Source organism: Colossoma macropomum, unplaced genomic scaffold (genome assembly GCF_904425465.1).
Source record: "Colossoma macropomum unplaced genomic scaffold, Colossoma_macropomum, whole genome shotgun sequence".
Taxonomy (NCBI): domain Eukaryota; kingdom Metazoa; phylum Chordata; class Actinopteri; order Characiformes; family Serrasalmidae; genus Colossoma; species Colossoma macropomum.
The window spans coordinates 42,160,272-42,173,307 of record NW_023494789.1 but is presented as its reverse complement, the minus strand read 5'-3'; the positions used below and the strand labels follow the sequence as shown (position 1 = coordinate 42,173,307).

General features: G+C 40.9%; 1 protein-coding gene across 7 annotated transcripts in view; it reads right to left on the bottom strand.

Annotated features, from left to right (window-relative positions):
• The window catches only part of rptor (regulatory associated protein of MTOR, complex 1), a 189,873-nt gene that overhangs the window by 87,072 nt on the left and 89,765 nt on the right, over positions 1 to 13,036 (bottom strand). For all 7 annotated transcript variants that reach the window (XM_036571374.1, XM_036571377.1, XM_036571376.1 and 4 more), the window contains exon 8: positions 9,045 to 9,104. In XM_036571374.1, coding sequence (XP_036427267.1) covers positions 9,045 to 9,104 — 60 coding nt within the window. The remainder of the gene's footprint in view (positions 1 to 9,044; positions 9,105 to 13,036) is intronic.

Here is a 13,036-nt window from a genome sequence, read left to right as displayed (position 1 = left end):
TGTTTGACTCAGCATCTCCGAGAGCTCCAAAAAGAAGAAACTCTCTCTGTGTGTGTGTATATCTTTACTCTCAACCGTACGACTCACACCATCAGCACACTGAGCAGATCAGAGCTGTGTGTACAGATTAGCATTAAAAACCAACCCGAGGAAATTTGAACCTGGATCAGTTTGACTTCCTGCATAACTCAGTTTAACAAAGAATCAAAACTAAATTAAAAAATAAGAGAATATGAGGACTGGGGTTGAGAGTTTGAGCTGAAGATTATTAAAAGTTTTAACCAAAGAGGAATTCAATTAAAGTTATAGGATCACAGCAACAGAGGAAGACTGATACAATTATGTAAATCAACACTAAGGGTGCGTTTATATCACAACTTCTAATGAACACGATAAATGAGGAAATAATGGCTGTTAAGCGATTTTCTTCCTCTTTCTCTTAACCCATACGTAGTAGTGCGGGTTGAAGCCCAGCTGCAGTCCACTGTATGTTACTCTGAGAGAATCTGTGATTGTAGCTCTCTCTAAAACACAGCATAAATCAACAAGCAGCAAACTAACAAAAGCAGCAGGTTGGTGGAGCTCCAGTTCCCTCAAGAGCCTCCACTTTAACAACAATCCACAAGCTGTACGAAAGAGTGAGAGCCTACAAGGAGTGTCTTTACATGCAGTTAATAATCTGATAACTGCAGAAAATCAGATTTTGTCAGTAAAATGTTCAGTGTGTTTACATGCACTTGAGTAATCAGAATCCCAAACACCACCGAGGGACACGAGTGATGGCGGGAGGAGGACGTTAGGCGCCAGGGGAAGGCAGAGGATGGGACCTACCTCCTGTTTCGCATCAAGGCCGGTAGACTACACCTTACGTACAACCCAGACGGCTGGAATACGGAGTAGTGGCGGTGACAGTTTTGGTTTGTTTATGTCTGGTGCAACCCTAAACCCTGCAACTACAGGTCCTCATCATGATCTTGCCATCTCATTCGAGAACTCTCTGATTGTTCCGTCTGTAGAGGCAAGAAGTCTTGGTGTGATTCTGGATGGCCAGTTATCGTTCTCGGCTCATATCGCGAACCTAACTCGGTCATGCAGATTTCTCCTGTACAACATCCGGAGGATCTGACCCTTTCTCACTCGAGAGGCCACCCAGGCATTAGTTCAGTCTCTTGTCATCTCAAGGCCTGACTACTGCAACTCGTTCTTGGCTGGTCTTCCAATGCAGGCCATCAAGCCTCTGCAGCTCTCCAGAATGCAGCAGCACGGCTCGTCTTCAATCTCCCTAAGTTCAGCCACGTCACCCCACTGCTGCGCTCCCTTCACTGGCTTCCTGTAGCCGCACACATCAGATTTAAAACCCTGATGCTTGTCTACAAAGCCAAAAACGGACCAGCCCCTACCTACTTGATGGCAATGGTCAAAACTCGAATTGTATCTCGAGCCCTTCTCCAAAACATCCTGATGACTCTCCAGCCCTTACAGTCCATACATACAAACTATGCTGCACAAACAGCTTGTTTTGGTGATGTCACAGCCTACAGTACTTTAGCCCCAACCACTCACACTGAAGTTATGCTTGTTGAATGTGGCGCAATACAGATCAGCCAATCAGAACCAACCACCTTAGTGGAAAATCAAAATACAAGAGAAATGTAGCATTCAGGCCCTTTAAAATCTGGTAATCCAAGTCAGCTATAGCGGCTCTGATGAATTCCTCTGCCAGGACAGATGACCGCTGTTTAAGTGTTTCCTGCTGTTTGGTCACCGTCTGGCTGTGCTTTGAGTCTTCGCTGGACAGCAGCCCGTTTCTGGACCCATGCTGGAGCGTAAATGTAAACGTGTGTGATGTAAATGAAGTCATTTTTCTCATCTGAGTGTGAGGGTCTAGTTGTGAGTGGCAGGCTGGGGTTTGGGACGGAGCCAGGCGGAGGAGAAGCTGCCCAGTCCGGCATGCTGAACTGTTGTTGCTAAGCGACAGGGGCATCCCAGAGACAGCTGATGAATTTAAAAGGGCATCCCTGCTGTCCCATCTGAGCTCTCACAGAGAGAGAGAGAGAGAGAGAGAGAGAGAGAGAGAGAGAGAGAGAGGAAATGAAAGAATCAGAGACAGAGAAGAGAGAAGGACATGGGGGGGGTGTGAGAGAGAGAGAGGGAGAACAAGAGAGAACAGAGAGATGGGAAGGAGAGAGAGAGAGGGAGAGAGAGAGAGACAGAGACAGAGAGAGAGAGAGTGAGAAAGAGAGAGCAAGAGAGACCACAAACAGAGAGATGAGAGAGAGAGAGAGACAGAGAGAGAGAGAGGAAATGAAAGTATCAAAGACAGAGAAGAGAGAAGGACATGGGGGGGTGTGAGAGAGAGAGAGGGAGAACAAGAGAGAACAGAGAGAGATGGGAAGGAGAGAGAGAGAGAGAGCGAGAGCAAGAGAGACCATAAACAGAGAGATGAGAGAGAGAGAGAGAGAGAGAAAGGAAAAGAAAGAGAATGAGAAAGAGAATGAAAGAATGAGAGAGAAGAAATGAAAGAATATGAGAGAGAGAGAGAGAGAGTAAGAGAAGAGAGAAAGAGGGAGGAAGAGCAAAAAAGAACAGAGAAAGAGGATGGGAAAAGAGAGATATAGAGACAGAAAGAGTGAGAAAGAGTGTGCAAAAGAGAGATAGGAAAGAGAGAGAGAGTGAGAAAGAGAAACAGTGAGAGAGAGCGAGTGTGTGAGAGAAAGCGAGAGAGAGAGAGAGAGATACAGAGCCTGAGAGAGCGTGAGTGAGAGTGAGAGAGGGGGTGAGAGACAGAGACAGAGAGAGTGTGAGAAAGAGAGATAAAGAGACAGAGAGAAGAGAGAGAGACAGAGCATAAAAGAATGAGAGAGAGATCGAGAGAGATATACAGAGAAAGAGAGCAAGAGAGAGAGAGACTGAGCGGGCGAGAGACATAGAAACAGAGAGAGAGCCAGAGCGCTGATCTCCTGCAGAGTGAAAGTCATGTCTGAGTGTTTTCTATTCTCACCTCCTCAGCTGGAGCTGAAGCTCCGTCTCTCCTCAGACTGATTAACGAGCAGCTCACAGTGTTTCACTCACTCACTCACACCAGTGCTGAGCCCAGAGCTGCACTACACATCACTGAATGAACTCTGGACATTCATTTTAACTGAATTCTTGATGTTCTACAGCTTCCTCTGTCATTTTACAACCTTCTGCAGCTCTGTTCATCATTCTGGACACAATTCTTTGTATTAGAACATAATATATTAGAACCCTTTCGTTCACTTGCCTCCACACAAACTGGATTTAAATTACTGAAAACATTGGGCCTCAACCGTTCTTAAAACACAGTAACCATTTTCAAAAAGGTTCTATACAGAACCATGTACAACACATTCTCTGTGAATCTGAAGAACCATTTCAACATGCAAAGAACTGTTTATACATGAAATAGCTCTATATAGAACTCTAAATAGGCTCTAAATAGGATCATTCCTTTACTGAAGAACCTTTGAAGAACCATCTTTAAGAGTGTAGAGTAAGTGGAAATATCAAATTTATCCCAGATGTAGTCAGTCAGCTATGACATGTTTGGTGTCTAAAGTTGGCTCCTATAGTTTTACGATGAAGCTATGAGGCTAATGTTGCTAACTAGTAATAGAAGCTTATGTACACCAATTAGCATGGTGCTACATGGCTGAGCAATAGATGAAAATGGACAAAAAATGGGCAAAGTTCAGGGTTTGAGATGGCAGCTGTTGTTTTAAGCTGTGCTGATGTACTTCAGTCTATGTTTATAGGTAACAGTGGGTTATACAAGGTCAGAAACCACAATCAAGTCTATCAGAGATACTGAACATCTGCACATGGTTTATGGTGAGTGTGTGATGATATAGGCATGCAGTTAGCACCATGCTAACTGGTGGGGTATAAGCTTCCATCACTTTTTTAGCAACATTAGCCTCGTAGCTCTAGCACAAAACTAAAGAAGCAAACTTCAGACACCAAACACGTCTCGAATGACCGACTATATAGGAGTACAAAGGGATTTTTTCCACTTTAAATGAGCTTTTTAAACGTTGCCTGACAAAAACAACGAATTCTGTAATGAATTTAGTTCTGTGCAATACTCAGTCACACAATGATACATGCTAAAAGCACTGTAAGATAAACAAACACAGCCTTGCATAATGTTTGGAAGAAACATGGAAAAATATCTCCTGTCACCTCCGTAACTGACTAATATTACAGCTCTTCATTATATAATCACACCAACACAGCAGATCGGGAGGGACACACAGCGCCTGGGAATTCTCCCTGGCATCGTCGTTGATAAACAGACTTGTGCTGTTCTCTACATCACAGCCATGAAATGAAACGGAGAAAAAGAATCAACCAAACAAAAAAGCATTGCTAAAGTTGCCTCAGTCAAAATCTGCCAATTACTGCACTAGATATCTGATATATTCCACTCATTTACTTTACTGTAGAGACTGTGACGCTCCACATAACTGATCCTGACACTATACTGCCTCAATTACGGTCTTTTTGCATATTGTTTGTTCCTACACAGTTTAAATCTTCCTGTAAACCACTTTGTAATCCCTGTAGTGGTATAGATACATAAATAAATACATTAAATATCACTATTACTAATGACATTTATTTATTTAATTATTTAAACAGGAATGTTTCAGCAAAAAAATACATTTTGCATAATTTCCATTTACACTAGATGTAGTCAACATGACTGATGTACAAATTTTGCTTCTTTAGTTTTACAGTGGAGCTGTGAGGCTAATAAAGTTAACAATAGAAGTCAATAGTCACCCAAATCTTTTTTGATAAATACATCCCCCAAAACTTCTCTCAACTTGCTCAAACCTCATCCAGGTCATCACTAAGATCACCAAGACAAAGCATGCATACTTAAATACTTAGGTGCAATGTATCATTGCAATGTTTCACTGAATTTTCAAAATTTCTGCATAATTTAACAATTAAGATGTAAACAGAGTCATTCAAAGTGGTTTGGTGTGTTCCGTTCTAGAGAAACCTACTGAGTCAGAACTGTTCACAGTGGTGGTGATAGGAACCAGACGTCCACTTCTAGCAGGACGTCCACCTGCCGCCTGATGTCTGAGACACTGTTTACGATAGTTTTATAGAAAGTTTTGAATCTAAAAACAGGGGTCAGCAACCCGTGTCTCTTTTCACTGCCCTGTTGCGGCTCCACAGCAGAATTAGATTTCCTTTGCAGTAAAATAAAGCTCTGCTGATCGTTCTAACACAGTTTTAACAATAAATGGTCAGAAACGCTGGAGTTAATGTAGAACTGCTAATTCACCCTTTAACCCTGAAGGTTGGCGCACAGACTGCTGGTCACCATAGCAAAACAGACAACAATCTCGCCTAACTAGTAGCTAACGAAGCGGCAAAGACAAAGATTCAAGACGAATATCGGTAATTTGGAGACGAACAGACTTATTTGCACTTATAATCACTCCAGCTGGTTTCCTGATACATTTAATCTGAAACAAGAAATTGTCAAACACAAAAAAGTCACGAAGCTGAAGTCAGCTTCTCATTCACCAGCTTCTCATTCCAATTTCCCTGTTCCACCTTAAATGGTGCAGCAGTTACATTCTGGCACCTCAGGCACCATTTAAGGTGGAACGGGAACATTTTAAACAAGAAGCTGGAGAATGAGAAGCTGACTTCAGCCTGGTATGAAGTCCAGTGTTTTCAAAAAACTGTTCCACTTTTGAGGAAAAGTTTCCTGCCGGAGATGCAAGAAAAGCAGCTATATCTGATCTGAAGCTTAAAGCAGAGCAAAGTAAGTCTGTGTTTTTGTCTATACTAGTACATCAGCACATACTGAGACATATTTACAGCCAAGATGGTAAAACGGACATAAAATATTGTGGCTTCCAAGGTGGTTTGATTCTTGGTAAAAGGACAAAATGGCTCTTCTTAACATTTGGGGTGCCAACCCCTGGTTTAAAATGTATGTATTACAATCTATTCATGGTGGAGGGATATATTGCAGGGCGTTGTGAGGCAAAATAGCCCCCAGGGAAAACTTGTTTTTTCGGATTTTTCACTATTTTACCATCACAATTCTATATAAAACTCAGAAGACAGATGTAGGTTCACTGGTGGTTTTTGATAGTAAATAAAATGGCTATATTTGTGTTGTAGTGATGGTGACCCCTGGTTGCTATCACCATCACTTCACACCAAACCTCTGACTGAACTTTTCAGAAGTTGGAATATCAGCTTCACTCTATTCTCCTTTAGGATTAAATTTTGGACAAAAGGAGCTGAACGAAGTCTTAAATAAGCTTCATTAAGCCGTTCTGGTTTCTCGGTGGCGTCTTTGCCTCTCCTCGTGCTGAGAGTGGCGCTCCAGGTGTCATTTCCGGCATGTCAGTGATTGTGCGAGAGCGCATGGAGGATAAGGGTGATAAAGGTGAGTTATCGTCACGGTGATGAGACTCGAGGGATACACCTGCCTCATCACCATGGAAACCAGCATAGTGAGGACCAGCACGACAGTCAAGTAGTACTACACGTGTGCGGCTGGAGTAGTGCCTGTGCCCGGGGCAGAGTGGCTCTTCAGACCTGCACGGCTTAATTAAAGTGCCAAAGCCAGATGCTTTTTTACAAATTAAATAAGACCTAAGCTCTGAATAACATCAGCCTGCGCACATCAGCCTCGACAGGCCACCATTAAAGATGAATAAATAAAATAAATGCAACAATTCAGGTCATAATTTTACTCCTGAATGGGAATGAATTCTCCAGACATCCTGTATGTGACTACCTTTGTTTTGTTTAATGCATTATGTTTTATATCACTTCATCATTTAGTAAATTTATCACCTTTAATATCAGAAACTATTCACATTATCTTGTTAAAGTAACCTTTGTAATATCTGATGTCAGTCTGGACACACTACAGTCCTGAACTGCCCTGCATGCACAAAAGGATATCGACCCAGCTGACATGCTCAGCCAATAAACTCAGCTGTCCTCTATTTCTCCTTAACACTGAGGTGGCTGGACATTGCAGTGACCTCTTTTGCACTCTTGATTAAAAGTCAGACTACTTAAAATTTTACTTTCCTTAATTTAAATAAGTTGCTGCAATACAACAGGGAGATTTTAAGAACAAACTTAGCGCTACTGTGTGCTTGTTTTAATTGTGGAAGCTGATAGTGCACAGAAATGAAGCTAAGTTTCATTTGTTTATGTACCCTGAAGAAGAGTCCTCAGTGAGTGACAGCATGTATTTTAGTTTTTGCAGTGCATAATATCATCAAAAGACTCTGGGAATCTGGAGAAATCTCTAAGCGTAAAGGAAAAGATTGAAAACTACAAATGAATGCATGTTTCTGAGATGGATATCAGCATTAGAATACTTTGACAATATACACCTGTCTCTGTATCCACAAATACAAGTTAAGACTATACTAAGCACAGCGGAAGTCATATGTGAGTGGTGTCCAGAAACACTGCCGACTTCTCTGGGCTTTGGTGGAAATGTGTATTGTGGTCTGACGAGTCAACCTGTCAGACTGTTTATGGAAATAAGGGCCTCCCATTGTTCTCTGGGCCAAAGAAAAAAAGGACCATCCAGATTGTTACCAGCATAAAGTTCAAAATCCATCATCTGTCATGGAAACAGCGTGTATTAGTAGGTAACTCGAACATCTGCAAAGGCACTAAGCTCAAAATATACAGTTGCACCTGTATAACAGAAGAACGGCAAAAAAGCTTTCAAAATTGGATCAGTTTGTGTCTTCAGTCCCAAGTGATTATTAAGTGCTTTTAAAAGGAACGGTGATGTAGCACAGGGTAAACATGCTGCTGTCCCAACTCTTTTGTAACATGTTGCAGGCATCATATTTAGAGTGATGATACATTTAAAAAAACAACGATGTTCGTAGGATAAACTATAGCATGTGGTGTATTTGTACCATTCTTTTATTTAATACAGTTCAAACAGAATTCACTGATCACTATTTTCTGTTTTTTGTAATTTCATATACTGTCGCAACTTTTTTAAAATAAATAACTACTAAAAATTTGTTTTCCACTTTTCTGACTCTCCTCTGCTTTGCTGGTTGATTGTGTCTCTTTATTAATTAATTTAGATTTTGAGGGGTGGGTGAGCTGTTTATATAGTACATCAAGTCATTCAAAATCAATAAAAACAAATGAAATTTACACTCTGAGAAAGTTGAGTTTGTTCACAAAACTCTCCTGAGCCGAACGCACACGATTCAGCGATTCAGTGGAAATGAGTTTAAAGCTTCAAAAAACACAAACACTTCACAGAGCACTGATCTCCAACAATCTATAACTCACCAGCACAGGGAGAGACAGAGAGAGAGAGAGAGTGGGGGGGCAGAGAGAAGAGATGAGAGAGAGAGAAGAGGGAGCACAGAGAGGGAGAAGAGAGAGAAGAGAGAAAGAGAGAGACAAGAGAGAGAGAGAGAGAGAGAGAGAGAGAGAGAGGAGAGGAGAGCACAGAGAGAGAAAAAAAGAGAGAAAGAGAAAACAGCATGGAGAGAGAGGAAAGAGGAAGAAAAGAGCACAGAGAGAGAGACAGAACGAGAGAGAGAAAGAAGAGGGGAGACAGAGAGGAGGGGAGAGAGAAGAAAAGAGAGAGGAGAAAGAAATGAAGAGAGAGGAGAGAGGAAGAGAGGAGAGAGAGCACGGAGAGGGAAAAGGACAGTAGAGAGAGAGAAAAGAGAGCATGAAGAGGGAGGAAAGAGGAAAGGAGAGCGCACAGAGAGAAGAGAAAGCATAGAGAGGGAGAAGAGAAAGAAAAGAGCACAGAGAGAGAGAAGAGGAGAGAAGAGAGAGGGAGGAGAGAGCACAGAGAAAGAAAGAAAAGAGAGAAAGAAGATAGAACACAGAAAGGGGGGGTTATAGCTGTCAGGTTTGGCTCTGAACTGACAGAGTGGAGACAGAGTGAATAAAACAAGCGATACAGACAAAAAGATGAAAGAGGAAGAGAGAAAGACAGGAGAGAAAAAGAAGGAAAGCAAAATTCTTACTTTTCAATCAGGTCCAAAGTCACCCCTGGCACCAACTTGGCACTCTTCTGCATACAAAACCTGGACACAGAGAGAGAGAGAGAGAGAGAGAGAGAGAGAGAGAGGAGAGAGAGAGAGAGAGAGAGAGACTGTTAGTGACAGAGAGTGCTGAATTCATGCTCAGGGCAAACTGGCATTATTTACACCTACAGTACAGCATCAGTATTCAACACTAAACACAGCAGATGATCAGCCATTCAGCACACAGACGCAGTGATCAGCGTTCAGACTCGCAGGCAGTGAGTCCAGATGATCCGACACTTGACAGTTGGTTGGTAATTAAATTCTATTAGCACTTGGGTATCGTTTGTGCTTTTATACTGATTTAGCATTTATAGGACAATGCAGTATTGCACAACACATTACAATGACCATTTATTAATATGGTAGCTCATCACATAGACAGACACACACACACACACACAATGCTTTAATACCTGCTGAAGACATAGAGATGCGCACAAGTGCAGAAAGTATTACATATTATACTACTATAAGTAATATTGTGTGGCATATATATATGTATATATATATATATATATATATATATATATATATATATATATCATACTTCCGTTTACTGCTAACTGCATTGGTTATAATGTAATATCAATACCTTTGGCAATGTTTCAATAATAATTTATACTGCTCTGTTGACCTGAACTAAAAAAGGATGACTAATAAGACACATAGACATATACACAGACTGAAAATAGCTGATGTCTATTGTTCTAAGATTGAGAGGGAAAAAAAGAAAATACAAATAAAGACAAGCAAAAAAAACCTTGAAAAACGGACCACGTATTAGAATAGCTACTGACACCCGCACACATCACCTCTCTCCCACTCTCTCCTTCAACCCACACTCTCCTCCCATCCTCCATCTCTCACTCTATTCTTCCAGGTAGTGCTTCAGACAGATGAAGCACTCAGACTCCCCACACTGAAACCCTCACAGAAATCAGACTATTTTTAAATTAGACCACACACAGCGGGTTACATATGAGTGATACAATGTCTCTTTGGTTACAGTGAAACACAGTAATAGTGTTACACTTATATTAAGGCCCAACCCCATTTCACCCCTCACCCCTACCACTTAACCCAACTCCTTTTCATGTCTAGGGGTAGGGTGTCCTGATTCGATTCTTGTTAAGATAGAGGGGTAGGGTGAAATGTTAGGGCTGCATAGATGCTAACATTACTAACAAAGAAGGAAACCTAGTAGGAATATTAGCATGATCTCATTTGCAAAACGTTCACTAAATATAAGCACATTTCTCTCTCAGGGGGTTCTGTAGAGTATGAGCTCAGGAACTGGAACGGAACCAGAACCGGAATCTCTGCTGACCAAGCTTGAAAAGAACAGTACTAAAATTAGAACAGGAAAAGGACGAGGTGTTTCAGCACAGAGGCTTCCCCGCCATCTACAACCTGCTGAACACACAGGACCACACCGAGCACACACACACTTTTATATATGAACAAAGCTGTAAAAAGACTAAGAATCCTGCAGATATTCACTAGATACGGTTTTATTTTCTTTTTTTTCCCATATATCGCTGCTGTCGGAAGAAAACCTTGCATCTTCATTTTTGTCATCATTTGAAAATAACTTGTCCTTTACATTGTGTGTAAATTTCATGAAGAATAAACCAAAAGAAATGGCCCAAAATGAATTGGAAAAAGGTTTGGTTCCTTTGACTCATATTAAAAGTAAAGTATGTTTTTTCCTTCTCCTGTAAAGTTACCATTTGGGATATGAGGTTTTCTTCTAACAACAGCGATATAAAAAATCGCTTTCTTGTATTAGTCTTTACTGCTACCAGCCATAATGTATTATTAAAATAATGCTCTGTTGAGCTAAATTTAAAAAAAAAAGATTCAATTTTCTACTGCTTTCTTTATCCTTGCTCTCTTTCTTTTAACAATGTATTCAACCATGTCAATAACACAATGCTGACCTCTGAGAGAGAGAGAGGAGAAGCAGCAGTAATGGGGGAAAATCCTTTAAAGACTGAGCTGCTCCATCTGTAATGATTTTCTGCCTCAGCGAAGAAAATACACACACACACACACACACACACACACACACCTCCTTCAATCTCTCTTTTTCCTTTCTCCTACATGGCTTTATTTTTTAACACCATTTCCAACTATGACCCTTCGACCCCGTGCACAGCAATGCAGGCTAAAGCCCAGCTGTAGAACTCTGTATGTTGCTATGATAGACTCTATGATTGCAGTGCTCTCCTTAAACACCCTTTTACACGTCTTTTCAAGCGATACCTTCAGCAGATTATGCTGAACAGCGCTCATGGGAGAACTCTGGCTAAATCAGTAAGCAGCAAACTAACAAAAGCAGCCAATTGATGGGGCTCCAGTTCCCCTCAAGATCCTCCACTGTAACAAGAATCGATGAGCTGTATGAACGAGAGTGAGAGGCTACAATCGTGGAGGAGCTGAACCACTGACTACATATGATATATATGACTTCACATAATAATAATGTAACAATAATAATTTGTATTTATTGAGCCCTTTTCATGCCAGTGGCAGCTCAAAGCACTTTATGGACAAGTGATAATGCTTAACAGTGATACAAGAAATAATGAGTACGAATTTAAAATCATAAAAAAGACAGATCAAATGAAAAAGATAAATACCAAGACATGCAGAGTTTTAAATAAACGACAAGATAAAGAACTGAAATGAGTGATCTGATCTTTTTCAGGCCCTAATTCAGAGGCTTTCAGTGTGAGCAATTCAAAAAAGCTTGATGTTTGAGAAGGTTAAGAAGATATGTATATATCAAAGCACTGACTGCACATATGATGAGATATATAAGTCACTGACTATATACACGATATATATATATGATATAGATGCTCATTGACTATATAAGATATATGTAACACTTACTGACTATGACAAATGAAATGAAAATTGGAAACTACATGTATTTTTACTGTAATAACTACATGCAGATAAAGCTAAGTTCAGCTTATCATAATTAAAAGCGCTGCTTTTCAAATGTAAACAAATCTTTCTTAAGGGTTAAATACCAGCAGATAAGATACAGTATCTCTCTCTGTACTCTGTAATGGTATATCATACAGAAGCAGCTGTGTCACATCAGCAGGTTCAGGCGGTGGTTTGGGCTCCTGCGGGACTATAGAGCAAAGTGAGAACAAAACAACACTTTACTTAAACTACAGAGCTGTGAGGGAGCTTTAAAGAGAGAGAGAGAGAAAGGGCGGCAAAGTTTACATCTGAGACGGAAATCTCAGGGGGCAAGTGAAACTCTGTCAAGAAAAAGAAAGGAAGATGAAGAGGACGTCCATACTTCTGCATCAAAGAGGGAAACCTCAGCGTAGAACGCAGAGAAAAAGAACAGACACACGGACGCTCCTGTGGACCTTCAGAACAATCAGAAAACTTCATCTCTCTCAGTATTCTCAACTCTGATGAGATGGCTTCTCAGCTCTTCTTAACCATCTCCAGACCCCCGCCCTCCACAAAAAAAAACAGACACACACACCTTTGTTAGTAACGCTCAGCAGCTCCAAATGCCGAAAGCTTATACAGCTGTGGTGTGGTGTGTGTGTGTGTGTGTGTGTGGTGTGTGTGTGTGTGTGTGTGTGTGTGTGTGGTGTGTGTAGGCCAAGTATTTCATTTCATCCACAGATCTAACACTTCTTTTAGTCCATCTGGATTCCTTTAACATTCTCCTCCTCTTTCAACCTCTCTCTCTTATCTCTCTCTTCTTCCTGTGTCTCTCTCTCTATTTTTCTTTCTTTTTTTCTTTCTCCCTGGAGTTTCTCTCTGTGTTTTTATTTTCCCTCCAAATTCTGTAACAGTAAAAACAGGCTGTAGCGCCTGAATGAATGCAGTTACTGGATTAATAAATATGTACTGAAAATTCAAACCATCCACCTGTTCGTTCATCCTTT